This window comes from Sarcophilus harrisii, chromosome 4, assembly GCF_902635505.1.
Source record: "Sarcophilus harrisii chromosome 4, mSarHar1.11, whole genome shotgun sequence".
NCBI classification, from domain to species: Eukaryota; Metazoa; Chordata; class Mammalia; order Dasyuromorphia; family Dasyuridae; genus Sarcophilus; species Sarcophilus harrisii.
In genome coordinates, this window is record NC_045429.1 from 189,052,563 (window position 1) to 189,074,802 (window position 22,240).

The 22,240-nt window shown below is 33.1% G+C and overlaps 1 protein-coding gene across 2 annotated transcripts in view; it reads left to right on the forward strand.

Moving 5' to 3' along the window:
- Positions 1-22,240, forward strand: part of LAMA4 (laminin subunit alpha 4) — a 170,702-nt gene that overhangs the window by 113,046 nt on the left and 35,416 nt on the right. For both annotated transcript variants that reach the window (XM_031964386.1, XM_031964387.1), the window contains exons 12-21: positions 655-771; positions 2,760-2,908; positions 6,102-6,243; positions 6,851-6,947; positions 11,476-11,592; positions 13,248-13,427; positions 14,839-14,978; positions 16,667-16,840; positions 17,738-17,883; positions 19,466-19,628. In XM_031964386.1, coding sequence (XP_031820246.1) covers positions 655-771; positions 2,760-2,908; positions 6,102-6,243; positions 6,851-6,947; positions 11,476-11,592; positions 13,248-13,427; positions 14,839-14,978; positions 16,667-16,840; positions 17,738-17,883; positions 19,466-19,628 — 1,425 coding nt within the window. The remainder of the gene's footprint in view (positions 1-654; positions 772-2,759; positions 2,909-6,101; positions 6,244-6,850; positions 6,948-11,475; positions 11,593-13,247; positions 13,428-14,838; positions 14,979-16,666; positions 16,841-17,737; positions 17,884-19,465; positions 19,629-22,240) is intronic.

The window sequence follows — 22,240 nt, forward strand, 5'->3', positions numbered from 1 at the left end:
TTCATTCAATACTTGCTACATTTTTAAACCTTTATTGTTTTCAAATTTCAAATGGGATTGGGACCCTTTGGTAAAAGAGATCTCAGAAAAATAATATACCTGTTACTAGAATCTACTAGACTGTACATCTGAGGATAAACTTGTATGTTCCAAAATCTAAGCAATTACCTTTTCCATATGCTTATTGAGTATCCATTGATATTAGGAAGAATTCACAGAGAATATGACTAAAGAGCAGAATTCTACAAACCAAATTTTAAATAATAGAACCGTTTATTTGCAGCTTTCAATTAAAACAATATTTTGCTTAAGACTAGTACTTTATATATGCTTTAATTAAAGTTAGCATTTTATACTAACCACATATATGTATGTATACTTATATATAAAATATATCTATATACTTTGTATATAAGTATATAAATATACTTTATATAGATATATATAGATAATATACAATCCATTGTACTGCATATCACTTAATAAGAAATCAAAATTGTATTTGTATTCTCATGCTGCTTTTGTGTTGCTTTATATCATAAGGACACAAATTCACTATGAAAAACTACTTTTAGTAATTCCTACTTTTTAGGTCTCCTTGCCTGTTAAAAAAAATACCTTTTTCTTCCTTTTTTCCATATTTTCTCTGTCCAGAAACAACATGAAAGAATCAAAGAACAGGTAGAAGTGGTGAACACTTCTTTGAGTGAATCCACAGAATCTCTAGAAATCCCTCGTCTGACCATCTCTGAACTAAGTGATGTCATAAAGGTAATAATTAGCTTCCTGTGTCAACTCAGTTTGTGATTACATACTTAGGAAACTTGGCATTTGGAAGGGGTGGGAATAGTTAAATTAAAACCTGATTAGTTAATATTCTGAAAATAAAACAAGTTCCTTGATTCCTGGTCAGATCGTGTTGCAAATATTATGTGCAATTCTTAATGCCACTTTTTTAAGGAAACATTGATCATCTGGAAAGCACACTGAAGGAGGCAGCTGGAATGATGAAGTGCTATATAAGAATCACTTGAAGGGACTTGTGGTTTTTAACCTGATAAAGAGCAGACTTAGAAGAAACATAATAGCATTCTCCCAGGTTTGAAGGACTATCAGCTAGAAAAGAGATTAAAATTGTTCTGAATGTTCCCAAGGGGCAAAACTGGAGTCAATGCCTAGAAAATGAAGTCCATGCCATGGATAGAGCTGGATGATTCAGGTTTGATTCCTACCTCAGACTCTTTTGGGGTTTGTTTGTGATCTTTGAAAAATTCCTTAACATCTTTTATGATCTGTTTCTTCATTCATTCTTATAATCATCTTCTTCACAGCTCTAAACCTATGGCTCTATGATTTGTAAAATGGGAATAATATCTACTTCACAAGGCTATGAATCTCCAATAAGATAACATTTTTAAATGCTTTCAAAAACCTTAAAGAACTATTTAAATGTTGCCTATTATTGTTATTAGCAATAATAAGGTATTAAGAAAGATGATCTTTCACACAGTTTATCACAGAAAAGGGAACAGAAAATGAGATGGTTAACTATACAAGTACAACACTGAAAGAGCAACTCGAGATTCCTTTAGATATAATTAGCCTTTTGAGTTAATTTTCATGTAAGGAAGAATGATAGGCAATGCCTCTGGGTAGTTTTTATAAGCCAGTTCACTGAGTCCAGGAAAGAAACTCAAAGAGAAATCTTGTTCCTGACTTTACAAGAAGACGTGTGGAGGTAGCAAAAAACACCTGGAACTGGGACAGCAGAAAGAAGTAAAGAAAAAGTTCAGCTGTCTAGAAGTCATGCTGTTTGGATCAATTAGGCATGAGGTATTTGGAAGTAGAAGCTATATAGTTGAAACCACCTATCAGACTACAGACTATCTAAGGTGGTAATCCTATATCTTCTTTCTCCCTTTGAATTTCTTCATGGGAATCCAAAGCTTTTTCTCTGGTCTTAGAAAAAGCATGTCTATTTTGTGTTGACATTGGCTATCTCATGGCAGAGTATATATTTGGAAATATGGGGGATGGAGATGCATGTAACACTGAGATATTTTGCCATCAATTCTGTCCCTGAATGAAGGTTCAGAATTAACAATAAAGAGAATGACAGATTATTTGATACTACTTCCACCCAGAGGAGAAAGTGTGTGTGTGTGTGTGAACAAGAAGACAGTAGCATAAGAGAACAAATAAGAATGGGTGAATAATTTTGATCATCTTACCCTTAGCAATAGCAATTTTGTTATTAATAAGTAGTTTTACCCAAATTAAGGATGGGTTACCTTAGAAACTAGAAGGGATCCCCTTTACTGAAGGTCTTTAATAAAAAAAAAACTGAAAAACTTTGAGTTATGTTCTGAAGAGAATTCATTTCCAGATATGTGTTGAAGTAGATCAACACTGAAATGTCTTTGAACTCTGAAATGTATGATTGGAATTTTCATTTTTCAAATCAATTTATTGTTTACCTTGTGGATCATCCTTAAGATAGAATTTTAGTTTGAATAAGCTTCACAATAGTAAAGAATTGTCAAACACTACAGCAATGTAGTTGTTCAGTTCAACTGAAATTTACTTCAAACAGCTTTCATTGTTTCTGGCATGTTCTCAAAGTTGAGAAGATGTAACTTATTTGGGTGTGGGGGTGTGTTTGTGTGTGTGTGTAATAACTTTGATGTTCTATTACATTTATTTTTCCTATTAAATTCCTATTAAAATTAAAAGGAAATTCATTTTGATGTTCTCTTTAGAATGCATCAAGGATTTATGCCGAAATCGATGGAGCCAAAACAGAGCTACAAGATAAACTCTCCAATTTGACCACTCTCGATCATGACTTGGTCCAGCAAGCTGTAGAGCATGCACAGGACCTTCAGCAACAGGCTAATGAGCTAAATAGGTAATTTCTTGCTGTTATGAGCTCTCAACAATCTGAGTTCTTATCCTTTTATCAGCCATAAATTTTGTACAAAGAAGTTAACTTTTCATACACAAGATGTTAAGTAAAGCTAATTGGGAATTAGGAATGAAACTGACTTCTGGTAAGTATTAGAGCCATTCAACTATGCCTGGCAGGAACTGTTTGATTTCAACACTTATTAAGAAAGAATCAATTGACAATTTTCCTTATAACACCTCATAGAGTGCCATGTTCCCTTTGGGCAATCAATAAATGTTAACTAAATTGTATGAATGGAATTGGAATTGACTTTTTGAACCTGAAGCAACGGGGGGGAGTGAGAACACTATAGAAAAAAACCAGAAAACTAGAAATTATAAATAATAACAGGAAAAGCTGGTGGATAAAACAAGAAACAATATTGGTTTGAACAGAAAACTTAAAATGACTTTATTATCAAGAATTTTAAATGTTTTCAGCTTTTATTTTCTTTTCATTTTTAAACATTTGGACTTTCAGATCACTCCAAGGTAGGTGCACAAATCTTTTTAAGTGGTGTCTTAGTTTTGAGAAATATTGCTTTTAACTTATGTACATAGAAAATATTTATTGCAGGATTTCTAATGGTGTTGTTTCTACTACATTGAAAGATTTTAAGTAAACTGATTGAATAGTTATCATAAACTTACAATGTGCAAGGTACTGGAAATGTTGCTGTTGTTCACTTGTTTAGTTTTAATCCTGTCCAATTCTTTGTGACCCCATTTGGAGTTTTTCTTAGAAAAGATAGTGATTTGCCATTTCCTTCTTCAACTCATTTTAATTGTCTGAAGCCAGATTTGAACTCAGGAAGATGAGTCTTCCTATCTCTACTCCCATTACTCTATCCACAGAGCTACATAGTTGCCCCAAACACTGAAACAATACATTGAGAAATGCCCACTTTGAAAAAAAATAAAAATTATAACCAAAATTATCTATTATTAAGTTAAATCAAAATTCCAATGAAAGCTAGCAATCATTTATGAAGCTGTTATGCTTAAAAGAGACAGGTAAGTAGCAAAATAGATAGAATGCTGGGTCTAGAGTCAGAAAGATTCATCAGACACTTATTAGCTATATGACCCTGAGCAAGTCACTTAACCCTATTTGCCTTGGTTTGCTCATCTATAAAATGAGTTGGAGAAGGAAATGGCAAAGCACCCCAGTATTTTGTGTGACCCAAATGGGGTCACAAAGAGTCAAAGAACAACTGGGCAACAAATTATGTTCAAGGCACTCTGCTAGGTTCTTTGGCAATAAAAACAAAACAATGCAAAACAAAACAGTGCCTGCCTTCAAGGAGCATAAAGATATGCAAGATACAAACAGAAAAGAGTATACATGACAATTGAAAAGGGAGAGATGAAAAACTTCATGGACCTAGAATATTATAAACATAATAGATAACTTGTTTTATAGGTGTTTCATAAGTCACTGTGCTATATTGTGTTAGTATGAGTAAGTTTCAGTTAAACTGGCACATTCTAAGGCCATTTCTAGTTGAAACTGAAACAAAATTACAAGAAATTTGAACATATTTCTGAGCATTTCTATAACAATATGTTCATATCACCAGTGATTTAAGCATTTATTTTAAGGAAATAGAAATGACACGTAAGAAGGCAAAGTTGGGAAGATCATCTGAATCTGATCAAATAAATACTGAAGAAATCCATTTTAAAGGCATCACAAAAATAAAGCCTTCTAAGATTTATTTTCAAGATCATTCAAAGAACAGAAGACTCTAAAAGAAAGGGAAACTATCACAAATTATTTTGTTGCCTCACAAAAAAGCCATCTGACAACATTTGCAACTACTGACTCAGATTCTTATTTCTCAATTTCCAAAATATCTTTATTAAAATAATCTGCACACGTGAAAGTATCCTTGATGAAAATATGAGATGAGAAAAGAAGGGATTTGCAGACATTTTTCAGTAGTATATCACTTTTCCATAATTACATCACTGACCTGGAGGCATAAAGATCCTAAGATCCCATTGGGTTTATTGTTTATTCAGTTTTTTTTTAAATATGATCAAGTTAAAAACCTTACTGTAAAGACTCCTTCAACAAGGAACTCTTCTGTATGCATTAAAAGCGTGCAAGATTCCTTGATTACTACAATCACAATTATATTACTATAATCCCAGTCATCACTTTGTTCAACAATACTTAATATTAAAAAGGTAAAAAAACAAAATAAATATTAAACAAAGGATATAAAAAGGGAAATATGCTCACAAATGACAAAGATGATGTTCCCTATACCCAATGCTGCCAACAGGCAGACAAACCAAGAGTCTTAGGAATAACACTGCTTACTATATAATCAGGCCACTAACTATGCTTGCTTTCAGTCCTGAACCCACTGTCCAAAGAAGCAATCCTTGTAGAGATGGAGCCTGGTAACTGCCATTGTGGGCGATTTAGTCCCCATCTCCTGAATTGCTGAAGACTCTATCTTGTTGAACCATTGGGTTCAACAAACAGATATGCTTTTTCAATGGAAATTGCATTAAAGAAGAAGCATTTACACCTCCTTTACTGCTGCACTCTAAGGACCACTGAGGCTTTTCCTCTGACTTACAGCTAAAACCTCCTATTTGTGTGGCCTCCTCCTACTAGAATATAAGTAGCACAAAGACTGAGTTTGCGTTTAGAAGTAAGAGCCTCAGTTCAATACTGATAGAAGCAGAGGAAAAAGGCTAAAGATATATAATTGTGCCTAAAGGAAAAAAATAGCTCAAAAAATCACTTTTAGGAAATATGTATTCAAAAAATAGAAATAAGAAAGCAAATCTAGTTCCTTTGAGAAGAAAAAAATTGAAATGTCCCTATTTCATAAGGGGGCCTTTCTCAATCACAACCCCCCCATCTTCAAGCTGCTAGAGCTTTCCTCTCTAAGATTACCCTCCAGTTTCTCTATATATCTTTTATATACATCTTATTAATTTACACATTATCTCCCCCATTAAAACACACCCCTTAATGGCAGAAACTGGTTTTGCCTTTCTATATGCCCTCAGGATTTAGCATAGTGTCTAGCACTTTCTAAACAGCTAATAAATGCTTTTCTGATTGATTGAAATATGAAGAAAGAGAAATGATAAAAATGAAAATCACATTTTTTCCTCTGTCTTTTTTACAGCAGTCTCCACAGATTGGATACTAATGGATTAGTACAGAAGGCTCTGGATGCATCAAATGTCTATGAAAATATCATCAACTATGTCCATGAGGCCAACGAGTCAGCAGTACTAGCTTTGAGCATTACAGACAGAGTCAATGATGTAAGTCTTGTGGCTTTGCTTCAGATTGTCTGCTTCTTCGATGTACAGGTCAAGGCTAGGCAGGTGAAGAAGATGAAGAGAGATGAAAAGGAAAGGCAGAAATGTGGGCAGGGCAGGGAAAATAAAGGGGAAAAGGAAAGAGCAAGGATAGATTTTTATGATATTTATCATATTTATGATATTGAATTTTGAAATGTATGGCTTTTGAAATTGTGCTGTTCAAGTAATGGCAGATCAAAGGCATCAAATAGCATATTCACACACACACAATGATTTGACCTAAATCCATGGAGAAAACACTACAAAAAAAAGGTAAATCTTGTAGATTAGATGCTTACTCTATGCTGAGCCATTCTTGAAAAGACTCCTCTACATTAGTGGGGAGGGAAAAGTAGGGGAGGAGAAGAGTAGTGATGAGGAAACTTAGAAACAACAGGAAATTTATTTTTTCATAGTCACATCTGACCTTAGTCTGAGCTATGAAAACAGAGTTGGAGAAATTTGGTGGAGAATGCCTAAGTAAATTAGACTGTATGCTAAATCCCAAAGCAATGGAAAGCTAAATTTCTGCTGTGATTCTCACTCTCTTTTTCCCTTTAATTTGTAGGCTGTAGTTGGGATTGACACTCAGATCACTTACCACAAAGATGAAAGTGAAAATCTTCTCAGTCAAGCCAAGACACTGCAAGCAGCAGCAGATTCTAGTAAATATATTCTCTTCCTACTGATATTTCTAATATTACCATTATTGAATTTGGAAAGGCATTTCAAAATCCTAACATTAAAAAATAAATAATACTAAAACAGAATTATATATGAGTATTTCCTGATAAGATTTAATGAATGAAAAAGTAAATAATTTATTTTTAGTATAATGTAACCTAGTAAACTTTGTATTATCTGGAATTATAAGTAGATGGGATGTTCTAGATAACAAAGCATTTTGGTTATTCAAGTTGTCACTAATTTTCAAAGAATAGAATATTTTTAACCTAAAAATATTCATATTCATATGAATATTCTAATCTGTAGCATGATATAAGCAGAAATCTATTGAGCATCCAAACTGAAGTTATCTGTCCTTGTGTTTCCATCCTTATCCAAATGGTCAGATTCTTAGCTCATCCTATATAGATCAATAATTAATATAGGTGACTACATCAGGAGAAAGTAGAAGCATATTCTCCCCAGGACCAAAAGGGATGTGAGTCCCAGCCAGGAGCAGGGACTGTCCCTCTTCTTTCCAAAAGGCAGCTTAAACTAAATGAAGTGGTATTCCCCTTATTTTGGTATTCTCTATATTTTGATAGGCAATTGGGGTTAAGTGACTTGCCCAAAGTCCCATAATTAGTGTTAAGTGTCTGAGGCAGATTTGAACTCAGATCCTCCTGACTCCAGGGTTCATACACTATTCACTGTGCCATCTAGTTGCCCCAATTCCCTATATTTTGTATGATTAATTTCAATCACATTCCTTGGTATTCCCTATATTTAGTATGATGAATTTCAGTCATATTCCTTGGCATTCTCTATATTTAGTATGACTAATTTCAGTCATATTCTTTGGATATTGAGCATTTGCTTTTTCTGGAAACTTATACATTAAATCATTTCAACCCCTTGTTTCTATGTGCCCCATCGTTAAAAAGTTAACTGCTATATCTTTCTGATGTAGGGCAAATCTGACACATCCCATCTAGTTTGGGGACTCTGAAATAAAATTTCACTGAACATTATTTAATCTATTTTGACTGATTTATTAATTTCTTCTGGATCTTACCAGATCGTCATTGTTTTGAACATTAATTGTGACTGATACAAGATATTATGGGATCATAATTTATGATCATAATCAGATGTATCTCTCTAAAACAGAAGATTCTAAAAGGTCTGAATTGTCATGAAAAGATCAAATTATTTTTTACATAGTTTTATTTCAAGAGGTCAAAAACTTGATGGAATAGACAAGAGTAGAATTATTTAGTCACAATTGGAAATATCAATTCTCAATTCTAATATTAAATTCATCTGTATGCGTTTCATCACACAATAATATACCACATTAATATTCCTAAAGGATCTGTGATTTCATTAGTGAAATGCTCATTCAAAACTATTACTGAGATCATTTTTATCACATGATCAATGAAGTTCCTTCCATTTCTGAATTTATAATCAGATAATTTAACAGAGACATCTTAGAAGTTCAGAGACAGTAATTGATTAGGCCTTGGCCACACAGCTAGTATCAGAGGCAGAATTTTTACAAGATCTGTCTGACTCCAAATCAAGCTGTCTCTACATTATGACACACTACTATGAAAGAAATACTTCTGTGAAAACATTATTGTGAAAAACTATCAGAACAATCAGAAACTATCAAAACAATCAGAACTTCTGATTACTTGGATGCTAGATTTTTGTATTTTTATCTACAATTGCTAACATAGTATGTGGCATATCATTAGGATCTAATAAATGTTGGTTAGTTTATATAAGGAATAGTTTATGACTGTGTCATCAGTTAATTGGGGTGTTAACTACTGAGCAGGTCCTTTTGAGTGTGTCTCAATTCTCCAATGGAAAAATATACTCTAGAATTTGAATTTTTCATGTAATCACCTTTTTAAAAGTTCATTTTTCAAGTCTGTAACAATACTTTTGTATTTTTTGCTATCTTAGAGAATAGCAAGTGTACTTAAGGTTTTTTAATTGTCTATTTAATTATTTAATCTTTTTAAAGCAACTGTTCTTTAACTGAATCAAACCTGAAAGGCCAATATTTTTGAACCTCACCACTAATTCTGATTGTTTTCATGTATAAAATTTGTTATTTTACTGCAAATCTATCAATCTGTAACAATGGGATATGTTTTTCTAGCTAAAGATTTTGTTGTCAAATGCGTCTCTATCATTACATTGCTTTTCTCTCCATGGTTTGAAGACCATAATCAATTGAAATTAACTGGGGGACATGAAAGTTTTTGCTATAATTTCTTAAAACGGTTTTATTGCTCTTTGTTTATATGGAAAACAGACTTTGCCAAAGTATTTTTTTTCTTTTCAACAATGTGTCATTGAAGTTCATGGGAATAACTTCTTATACACTAAAGATAGGATATTTCTTTAGGATCCCATGCTCCATACCCAGAGAATTCTCACTGTAGCAATGATATATGCCCTTTTATACAATAGGGCTTGTAACCCTATCCCATTGACTTGCCTCTTCAAATCCCTCCTCATTTTGGTAGGGGTGGGAGATGGAGGAGAAAATTCACAGCTGTACCTCACTTCACACACTTCCTGAAAAGTTGTGCCTAAATAAAATATTTAAAAATCCAATGCTAGTTTTCTTATTATAATTAGCAGAATGTTTAATATTTGTTACTTTCTGACCTTCAATTGACTGAAAAACTAATATGACAGTATCATAATTCTCTGTGTCCAATTTGTATTTCCTTGATTTCCATCAAGTAGGTAAATAGTATAACAATTTTCTTATTCACTATGATATATACAACTTAAAAGAATATTGATAAAGGCCCATTTTCCTCAGAATTGTTTTCTTTCATAAGTGTCCAGTGAGAATAATCCTCTTCATCATCTCTCTAAGTCTTCAAATACTTTGTTGATCCAATTCTTCTCTAGTTCTGTGCCTAAGCAGATCCCTTTGACAACAGAAATAGGTAAAGGAAATGAAAGTTTATCTGGAAACAAAAATTATACATCTGGACTTATTATGCTCTGCATCTGGCCCAGCATACTGTGTATGAGTGTTTAATTAATGTTTGCTTAAATTAGTTGACAATGAAATTAAGCAACATTTCTGAATAGTATTTATTAAGAAATTCCTAATAATCTAAGAAATACTCAGCACCACCCAAAATGGGAACAATAAAAGTAAAATACAAATTATAATTTTTGCTAAGTGACATGGCTAAGTAAGCATTCATTCATTCAAGAAACATTTGTGATGTACCAGGCTATTACTAGGCTGTGTTTTAGGGGATAAAAAAAAAATAAAAGTCCATATTCTTAAGGAGCTTAAATTAAATTATTTAATAGCAAAGGGATGTTTCAGGGGGCATTCAGGATGAGAAAAGGGACATAAAGCTATAAAGAAGATATATTTTGTTGAATGTTAACAATGGTATAGTTCTGCCTGGGACTTTGGTAATAAACTAGAGAGCTGTCATGGTACAATATATAAAAAATTGACCTTAAAGCTAGGAAGAACTGAATTCAAGTCTTGTCAGAAGATAAAAGTGGGATCTATAACTCTGGGCAAATCACTTAATCCAGAGTATTGTGAATTACAGCCTCCATTAGTAGAGGAAGTTTTTCCCTCTATTCTAATGAAATCACAAATTCAGTCCTTATCCCTATCGTAGGTGATAAAGTGGAGTATCCAGAGCAGGGCAAACAGGACAGTGAATGAAGGTTCTTGAGTCTATGACATGTAAAAATTATCTGGAGGAATTTGGTGTATTTAGACTAAAGGAAAGAAGATTCAGTAGGGAATGTGGTAGTTGTCTATAAATATTAAAAAAATGTATGGAAAGTACAAATAAAATTTTACCAATTTCCAACTTATAACCAAAAGTTTGTACTAATATGCTTAAATCAAAAAATGTATTCTATTTATAGAATATTTGCTATTTGTCAACACCTGATACATCCCAGATCTTCTCCAATTGTATCACAGTCTAGAGTCCCAGGGATCCTCAAACTACGGCCCACGGGCCAGATGCAGCAGCTGAGGACATTTATCCCCCTCACCCAGGGCTATGAAGTTTCTTTATTTAAAGGCCCACAAAACAAAGTTTTTTGTTTTTACTATAGTCTGGCCCTCCAACAGTCCTGAGGGACAGTGAACTGGCCCCCTATTTTAAAAGTTTGAGGACCCCTGGCTCTACACTGACCATTCTGATTAAATGATCAAAATTTAAGGTAGAGATATTCTCAGAACTAATGTTTGACTGTGTACATACAATCAAAGTCCTTTTTACATCGATGTAGTCCCCCCAGGGAATAATTCATGTCACAACAAATTGGTGTGTTCTAAATTCTTTACATATTTCTACCTTTAAAAAGCCATATGAAAAATAAGTTATCACAGATGACACAGAAACAGAAGAGCAAGGTTTGGTAGTGATTTGATAGTAGTTGTCATTGCTTTCAATTGAATTAGGTTATCTGAGCTCCAGAATTTTTTCTCCATTTTATCCATAGGCAACGAACAGGCTGTGGCTGATACCAGCCAGCGTGTGGATGGAGCCCAAGCTCGAAAGACTTTTCTGAAAAGCAGGCTAGATGAAGCTATTAAGAAACTTCAAGCAGCAGAGAAAGGTAAGAGACATGGGTAAAAGCAAGGCTTATCTTTTTGTTTACCACATTAACCACTGAATTGACATGAAACACAACATTGTAATAAGTACTTAAAACATTTGAGGAAGTAGCAGCCTCTGTGGAGCTCATACCTAATGCCCAAACTTGGTCATCATTTCTTTGACCTTAACTGCTCATAGAAATCTCTGTAACACTCCACATTCCAATTCTTATCATGTTAACATTGTGTAGTTGAAGTCACAGAGCCATAATAAAAACCCTGGCATTTGTTTTGCTTGAACTGAGACTATAATGTTTTCTTAGGGAACGCATTTCTCTGCACTGAAAGGGTTACAACTCCATTTCAAATTTCATATATTACAAGAGAAAAATGGAAGATGAGATAGTAGTAGGGAGAAGAAAGAACTAAATCAATTCCCATTTAAAAAGGGGGGAGGGGTTATTAAAAAAACTCACCTAAGAACAATGTAAAAAGTGTAATTTGGATTTCCTTTTTTTCGAACATTCATAGTATTAAAACATTAGGAGCATATTACCCCTGGTATTTCCTTTATGATTTTTAATACAAAGAAATTGGTAGATTCTTTGTAAATTTATTTCTAGATCTAATAAATTAGTAAAAGAACAATGTGATGTTCAATTTTGGAGTTTTTTTTAACTTATGTGTCAATATAATTGACAATATAAATAGTCAATATAATTTTTTGTCTTTCTTCATTGATTCTCATCTTATCCTAAAATTTATGTAGTCCTACTGACATAGTATTACCTTGGTGTTGACCATTTACCACGCAGGAGGAGAAAACACTTAGATGTCCTAACACGCTTCCTAACTAACAGTCTCAGTACAAAGCAAAAGTACAGGTTTGCTCCTTCACTTTGATTCTACTCAGGTTCAATGCTGGCCTTATCTGCATTGTCCAGGAAGGGACTCTCTAAATCACAAAAGGCTGAATCCAAAAACATGAACATATTCCGTTCTACCACTGCTGGTTAGGAAACCTGTTGTTCCCAGCCTGAACCAAGCTGGTTCTTTGCTGTTCTAAAGATGCAAAGATATCATCTTAGTGGCTACTTCCTTTGCTAGAGAACTTCACAGATGCATGAGTTTCTGTTCTAGGGAACTGAGTTAATCTTCATTTGTAGACTTTGTCCTTAGCCCTCTGGAAGTCCTAGCTAGTCTATTTCTGCTCTTCCCTTTAAAGTTCAAGTTCAAAGGTATATAAACTAATTGTGAATCAATTAATCATCTTGAATGTGGTATCAAAAGTTCAATGGAAATATTCTTTATCAAGGAAACATCAGCAATACCAGAACAAAGACTTGATCAGTGTTAATTAACCTTGATGAAGAGGAATCAACCATGACAAAATTGTTAACCTTGTCAAGAGAACATAACACCTTATTAAGGGTTTCAGGATCATAATGTACATTTTATCTTTGGAGATTAATAGCACAAATGTCTGTTTTAAATGAGCTAAAACTGTCAAATAGCATTTAAATATTGAAGTTTAACTCAATAGTCTATTCGTCTAGAAGACTAATAGTCTCAATAGTAGATTATTCCTCTATTCAATAAATGAATTTGTATATATTATAACTAAAGGTTCAGTTTCTCTAAAAAGCAAATCACTCTTTATGATCTGAAAAATTAGGGGATGCAGAGCAGCGTCTGGATCACTCAAAGCGAATCATTGCAGAAGCTGAGAAGACGACCATGGTGGTAGGCCGAGAAACCACCCCAATGATGAACAATCTAACCAACTGGTCACAGAGTCTTCACCATTTTGATTCTTCGGCCTACAACACTGCAGTAGACTCTGCTAGAGCTGCAGGTATTATACAGAATATTCTCATATCTGATTAGGTATTGGAGTTAGCCATTATATTTATGTATTTGGCAATGTAGTACAGTGGAGAGAGGAGTGGAGGATTTGAAATCTGAAGAATTGTATTCAAATTCTTGCTCTGCCACTTACAAACAAGGTGACATTGGGAAAATTACTTCCCTTCTGTGAAGCAGGGCTTCTTAAACTTTTTCCACTCACAACTCTTTTTCACCCAAGAAATTTTTATGTGATTCTAGGTATAAGGACACAAATCAAACATTTACTGATAATAAATCATAAAAATGCATTTTAAAATAATTGTTTGGTATATATAATTGTTTTATTAAAGATGAAAGCAAATTTGCATACTGAGATGGATATGCTGGTTTATTTTATTTTTTATTATATCTTTTTATTGACAGAACATATGCATGGGTAGTTTTTCAACATTGTCCCTTGCACTCACTTCTGTTCCTTCTTTCTACCCCATCCCTATGATGGCAGGCAGTCTCAAACATATTAAACATATTAAAGTATATTTTAAATACAATATATGTACAGATCCGTGTAGTTCTCTTGTTGCACCAGAAAAATTGGATTCAGAAGGTAAAAATAACCTGGGAAGAAAAACAAAAATGCAAGCAGTCCACATTCAATTCCCAGTGTTCTTTCTCTGGATGTAGCTGTAACTCTGGGCAATCACTTAACCCAGAGTATTATGAGTTGCAGCCTTCATTAGTAGAGGAAGTTTTCCCCTCCATTCTAAAGAAATCACAAGTTCAGTCCTTGAATGAGACATACAAGATATTGCAAATCTTAGTGCAGTTTTAAGCTATTAAAGTTTGACCCCAGTTTGTCTTATGACAAGACTTGAATTCAATTCTTCCTAGTTTTGAGGTAAATTTTTCTATATATTGTACTATGACATTTTTCTAGTTTAGTTCATTACCAAAGTTATAAAAGTTTGAAACTATACTAAGACTTTTACTGTTGTAGATAATCAGTAGATTATATAGTAAATAATCTACTGGAAGGAGGACTGAAAAAGGCTTCTTGCAGAAGATTGATTTTATATTCTAGGCGTTTTTATTCTAAGAAAATCTGTCTCATACTTTATAGAGACCGGAATACTTAATAGCATCCTTTGATGGATATTGATCATAAGCTTAGCTTTCCAGTTTATTTTGTCTTCTGATGAAAAGTATCTGATTTTTTTTTTCTCTTCCTGATATTTCACTAAAACTGAATCTCCTCATTTGGTTGCAGTACAATGCTTGGGTACAAAGTAATTGTTTAGTGTACTACCAGTCTAGCTAGCTATCTTTCTGTCTATCTGTCTATTTATACATCTAACTTCCTGAAAATTTAGATGATATCAAGACATTTATAGCTAGTCTTTGTTTTCTGTTAATTTCAGTAAGAAATTTGACTGAAGTCGTCCCCCAGCTCCTGGATCAGCTGCGTACAGTGGAGCAGAAGAGGTCTGCAAGCAACGTTTCAGACAGCATTCGGAGGATCAGAGAGCTCATTGCACAGACCAGGAGTGTAGCTAGCAAGGTAAAACACTGGAAGAGAGAAGTGGGTGCCTTGTGATCCTGAAAGCAAAAATTTTAACTTCAAGACCTTAGATCACTTTCTAGCTTCAGTTCTTAGGGCTGCATAATCTCATATGAACCATAAATTAGGAAAATCTCAGCATCATTTGAAGGGAAAACTAATATTAGAAAGCACCCAATTCATTAATTTGATTGTGCTTTTATTTTTAACATTATTTTTTTTAATTTTTTCAACTTTAAGTTCTAAATTCGTTCCTTCTCACCCATCCCTTCCCCACCCACTGAAAAGACAAGTAACATGATATAAATTATATACATGATATCATATAAAACATTTCCATATTAATTATATAAAAAAGCAAGAAAAATAAAGTGAGAAATATACCTCAGTTTGCACTCAAAGTTCTTCAGTTCTCTCTCTAGAGACAGACAGCATTTTTCTTCATGAGGCCTTTGGAATTGTCTTGAACAATTGAACAAATGCAATAATCTATTGCTAGATCTTTCACAGTTGATTATTGTTATAATATTGCTATTATTTTTTACACTGTTTTCCTGGTTCTACCCCCTCCACTTTGCATCAGTTCATATAGGTCTCCCCACATTTTTCCAAAATCATCCCCCTAGTTATTTCATATAACACAATTGCATGGAGAATAAATAGCTTTGACATCCAGAAAAATATGTTCCTAACATACAGGAGTTATGTGACTCTAGAAAAGTCACTTAACCTCTAAGTGCCCCAGGAAACTCTAGAATATGAAAATTACAGATAAATCACTGATCTGCATTAGCAGAGGGGGTTTCTACACTGGAAGTTACCCACAACAGTAAGATTACAGTTCCTCCCAAAAAGTGTGTGTAAACATATATATTTGTTATATATAAACATATGATATATATAAATTGTAATATATAAATATATGACTAAAATATAACTATATTTTATGCTTATTCAACCAATAATTTGGCTGAATTCAGGATTGAAGAAATACATATATTTAGATATCAAATATATACTTATATAAATAAATTTAATTATATATTTATATGCATGATATATTTCATTTGTATTATACAGAAATATGTGGTATTTATAAATATATTTATTACAAATATATAAATATATAATGCATACATATAATTATATATATATTTATGATATTGCAAAGTTTTTTTTCAGTTTTAAGCTTTAATAGAAAAATTGTACTAAGATTTTTTGAAACTACTGTATACCTGACACATACAACCTATGTGATGAATCACAACCTCTCAGTGTCCTAGTCAACTCTAAGATTTGAAGTTGGAGAAAAGATAATGAGCTGAACTGGTTGACCAGTTTCTTCATCTGACAGTTCCCTAAATAAATGAAATCACAAATCACCAGTTCCTGTCCCTACATTACATTATAACTATCTATACACTTAACTACTATAGATTGCAAATTCCTTGAGAATATGGGTCTTATCTTACTAATTTTTGCATCATCTGCAGCACCTTTCACTTTGCAAATATTGAACACTCAATAAATGTTTGCTGAATTGATTTGAATTGAATCTAATGACCAAAGATGGAGACAAGGAAGAAGGGATGAGAAAAAAAAACAGTGATCAATATACTAATTTCCCCAGAGCATAATTCTTACCATATACTCAATATCTAACATGGGACAATATTTTCTGTTTCTAGATTCAAGTCTCCATGATGTTTGATGGTCAGTCAGCAGTTGAAGTCAACACCAAAACTAGCGTGGATGACTTAAAAGCCTTTACTTCCATGAGCCTGTACATGAAACCTCCAGCAAAATCAGCAGTGAAGAATGAGAATGCAGATAGATTTATCTTATATCTTGGAAGCAAAAATGTAAGCATAATCAAGTTTTATTTTAACTTAAGATAAAGCATATAACAGAAAGGTTTAAATTTTTTAAACTCTTTTTCTGGAACATTATATAAAGTACCCTGGATTTAGAGATAGGAGTCCTGGACTCATATTCTAGTTCTGTCCCTTACCTTGGGGAAGTATGACCTTCTATGACATTGGCAAAGTTACCTGACTTTCTAGACTTCCATTTTCCTTTCTATAGAACTTGGAAGTTTGGATTCCACCTCCATGATTACTTCTACTTCTAAATCCATTATCTCTGATTCCATAATTAGATAACCTGCAAGTTACCTTCCAGTTCTTTTTCTATTATCCTAAGGCAATATCTCCAAACATACAAAATTTCTACCCTGGAATGGATTCATTCAAAATGACTGTGAACTTAGTGACAAAGACCCAATTTGCGATTCAAAGACAAGTAATTGCTTTTCAGTGTATGGTTTTTTTTGGGGGGTCACTTTACATGAACTTTTAACTGCTAGCTCTGGGAGTTTCAAATAAACCTTTCAGAAGCACAGATCTTTAAAACAGCCTCTGTTTGTTGATATTATATTACCACGAAATACTGTATGAAAGTGTCTTGAGTTATGCTATCAATCAGCACTAGCTCCCTTAATCAACTAAACAATTCCAGCATACTGCTGTTCAGAATTAAATTGAAACACATCTGCAGTCACTCAGTTCTATTCCCATGGTGCTATCAGCAGGCTGGAGCCAATTCCAATATAGCCAAATAAACCTACATGAACAAGGTAGACTGCTCACACACAAATCTAAACACTGCCTGCATTGGCAATCCTGCATTGGAATATGAATTTTAAAAGACAGAAAAAATGATTTGTTACTATTCCATTAATAGCCTTGTTCTTGTTTCAGGCAAAAAGTGATTATATGGGTCTTGCAATCAAAAATGATAACCTGGTATACATTTATAATCTGGGAAACAAGGAAGTGGAGATTCCTCTAGACTCTAAACCAGTCAGCACTTGGCCAGCCCACTTCAGTATTGTCAAAATTGAAAGGTAACCATGAATGGCTGATATAGGTTGTTTTGCAAATCTTATCAGAAGCCTCTCTTTTTCTTTTTTTTAATTTAATTTTTTGTTACATTTTATATTCTGAATTGTCTCTCTCCCTTCCCACTCCATATGAGAAAAGACCACCATTTGACAGATATAGATAAATATAGATATGATATATAGATGTGTGAATATAGATAAAGATATTAAAGATAATAAAAACATACTTTACATACTTCTATTTATCAGTTCATTCTCTGAAAGTAGATAGCATCTTCCTTCATAGGTCCTTTGTATTGATCTGAGTATTAGAATAGCTTAACAATTCATAGTTATTCTTTGAACAGTATTGTTACTAGATATAACATTTTCTTGGTTCTGCTCATTTCACTTTTTGTTATTTCATGCAAAGTTTTCTATGTTTTTCTAAAATTAACCTGCTCATCATTTCTACAGCACAGTAGTATACCAAAATTTTATTTTTTTTTCTTGTTTATAGTAAAACATATGAGTATATAAATATATACAGATACAACCTTATCCTATAAGACCCTGTCTCTAATGATATTTTAAGATAGAGTAGACAGATGATAGAGAGATATTTATATCCTGATTGGCATCTAGGTAACACAGTGGATAGAGCATCAGACCTAGAGTCAGAAAGATCTGAGTTCAAATACAGTTTCAGACACACATTATTGTGTGACTCTGGGCAAATCACATCTGTAAAATGAGCTCAAAAAGAAAATGACAAACCACTCCAGTATCTTATTCAAGAAAGTCTCAAATGGAATTATGAAGAATAGAATACAACTGAAACCATAGAAGATCAAGAAGTCCTAACTCTTGCAAATAATAAATCCCTTGAAGTAGCCACTATCTGAAGTTATAATAATTTAAAATACAATCATTGGTTCCAACCCAATAGAAATATGTTGTGCAAAATGTGTCTACAGGATTCGTTATTTTCATGAATGGAGATCTACCTGGATGGATGGATAGATAGAGAGATAGATAGATAGATAGATATATAAATATATATACATAAAACACATACAGGAAGAAAAAGAAAATTATCAAGAACTTTTTTTTTCTATTTGTATCTTGTACACTTTTTCTCTTCCTGTATAAATATTTTCTTGCATTCTTTTATTCATCCCAATTTTTGCTTTCTTCATTTTTTTTCTTCTAAGAAAAAAAAATTTTAAGAGAAATCACCTCCAATTAGGATGCTTCCTAGTTATTAGATCTTAGCTAATAAAAACCATGAATTTATTCCAAGACAAGATATCTTTTCTTCCTTTAACTGATTTCTGGAGCTTGTGGATTTTTATTATTACTATAAAATTTAACCATTGCCTTTTAACAAAAAGGAAAATATCTGCTAAGAACATTTTACATAAGGAAGAGAGAGCCTTTCATAGTTTCTATTTGGTCAATAAATGTAAACCGTTCTTTGAGGGCATGAACTACTTTTTGGTTTTTGTTGTTTTTTTAAATCTTCCTATCTTGGGCCTAGTACAATAGATGACACATAGTAGGTGCCTGATAACTTTTTTTAATCAAACTGAATTTATCTAAACAGGGTAGGAAAACATGGGAAAATATTCCTAACAGTTCCAAGCCTAACTAGCACAGCTGAAGAAAAGTTTATCAAGAAAGGAGAAGTCTCTGGCGATGACTCCCTCCTAGATTTGAGTCCAGAGGACACTGTCTTTTATGTTGGAGGAGTGCCACCAAATTTTAAGGTAAGACAAATTGTAACTACTGAATATTTGGCTAAAGGTATTTTTCTTACAAGTAAATTTTAATTCTTAAGCAATTTTTCTTACAAGCCTCTCAGGTTTAGAATAATTCAGTTACAAGGTGACCCTAATTTTCATTAGAAGCAGACCAAGTTAAAGTTGAAAATTTGTCCTTGGTAAATATGGACTTAGAAGACAGTTATATAGTGTCAAAAAAAAGTTCCCATTAAACTGATCAATCAATTAATCAGTTAAGTGATAAGTATTTATCAAGTATCTACTTTCCTATATAATAGGCATTAGAAATACAAAGTCAAAAAGTCATTAGAAGCTTAAGAGTCAGTGTCCAGCAAACCAGCCTCAAGGATGAAATGATCAGATTCATGACTAATACATAAGGAGCAAGGCACTTAAGCTCTTATTGTCCTCAGACCTCTCTCTAAGACTATAAAATAATAAAGACTGCCAATTTACATTTAGTTCCTCATTGGAAAGCTCCCCAACCATGAAATCACAGGTCTGAAACTCCCAAAAAGAGGTACTTTAGTTTAGTGACGAGGACACTGAATGTGGCATCTAGAAATCTGTTTCATTTTTATTTATTTTGCCACTAATATGCCAAACTTTCAACCCATTATTAATGATTCCATTCTTTGCCAACAATGTAAAATTTGAAATTCTACTTATTCTTACTCAGGTGCCTCCATAGGTGATGAAATAATATGTGTGATAGCAACAAGACTGTCTAGTTTGGCCTGGGCCAAATAAACTAGTTTTTTAAACTAGGCTATATCTTGTTAGCAACATCACAATCTTGTGCTTAGCTTAGCAAATTCTGCACTCAGTTTTTCTAGGGATTATAAGACTCTAGGGGATTGATTCATCATAACCAGGCCACCAAAGACTAATTCATAATTAAAATACCCACTTACTAATGAGGAATATGAATTCATTTATTCATTAAATATGTATTAAACAGCTACTTTATGCAATACCCTGACCTAGGTACTAGAGGAAGCATATAGTAAAAAGAACATACACACAGATAAATATAACTTTTAAAGAATATAAACAAATAACAAGACTCTAAAGTGCCCTGTGAGACTTATCAAAGAAATAAATACATGGTCCAAGAATGGGGAAGTTAGTTAACGATACAGAACGTTCACTTTTGGAAAGTAAATTCACTGAGCAGACCAAGTTAAATTTGAAAACTTGTCCTTGATAAATATGGACTTAGAAACAGTTATATAGTGTCAAAAAGATATTCCCATTAAGCTGATCAATCAATTCATCAATTAAGTGATAAGTATTTATTAAGTATCTACTCTCCTATATAATAGGCATTAGAAATACAAAATCAAAAATTAAGCAGGCCCTGCCTTCAAGGGGCTTATATCCCATAGGAAAGATAGCATGTACATAAAAAAAAAATATATATATATATATATATATATTAAATTAACATATGGCCTGTAGGCCTTCATGTGTGGATTAGTGGTTCTCATATCATTATGAATTTGAGCCATATTTCTGTATATCCCTTGACTAGACCTTGTGTTCCACAAGGACAAGAATTTTGTTACTGCTGCTGCTGTTCAGTAGTTTCAGTCATGTCTGATTCATCAATGACTTCATTTGGAGTTTTCTTGGCAAAGATGCTGGAGGGATTTGCTATTTCCTTCTCCAGTTCATTTTACATATGAGTAAACTGAGGTATACAGAAAACTTGAGTGGGGTCACACAGCTTCTAAATGTCTTAGATGGGATTTGAACTCAGAAATATGTGTTTTCCTAACTCTAGACACAATTCTATCTACTGTCCCACTTGGATACAAATCTAGTTCAGGTACCACCTGTTCCATGAAGTCTTCCCTAATCACACCCTTACCTTCTCCCTCACACACACTTACACACACCCCCAAAACACACACAGAGGAAAGAAATCTCTTTCTCCTCAAATTATCTCAAAACACTTTGTACAGATCTTGTTTGCCTTTAGCACATATTCTCTTATATCATACATACTTGTATACATATCATTTCTTTCACCTACCAACACCCCATTAGGCTATAAGCAATTTTAGTAAAGATCTTTAGCTTCTTTATATTCCTAAGATCTAACACAATGACTTTAAATAAATGTTTATTTGATCAAAATGAAATAAATGCTTTATTGCAACATTGTAAGTCTTCCTTCTCAACTTATCACTTTTGTTCTATGTTACTGATGACATTAGACTAGCTGGTAATTTGCTTTTTAAAGAATAAAAAACTTTTCAACAGCACCACACAGAGCAAACAACCTTTCCTCATCTGCCCTTAATAGTTCTGCTGGTAATTGCCTTCCAACTCCCTAAGTATTAAATAATTAAGTATCATTTCCATCCAGGAGAGCCAAATAAAAATTTTAACTGACTGCTCATACTTCCCAGGTGGGACTTAGAGGAAATATCTAAGAATCAATCAATCAATAAGCAATTATTAAACACTTAATATGTGCTAAAGACTGTTTAGCCCTGAGGACACAAGACCAAAAAAATTTAATTAAATCATCTCTGCTCTCCAGATCTGAGAAATTGGCTGTTTTGTGATATCTAAGTATATACAGGCTT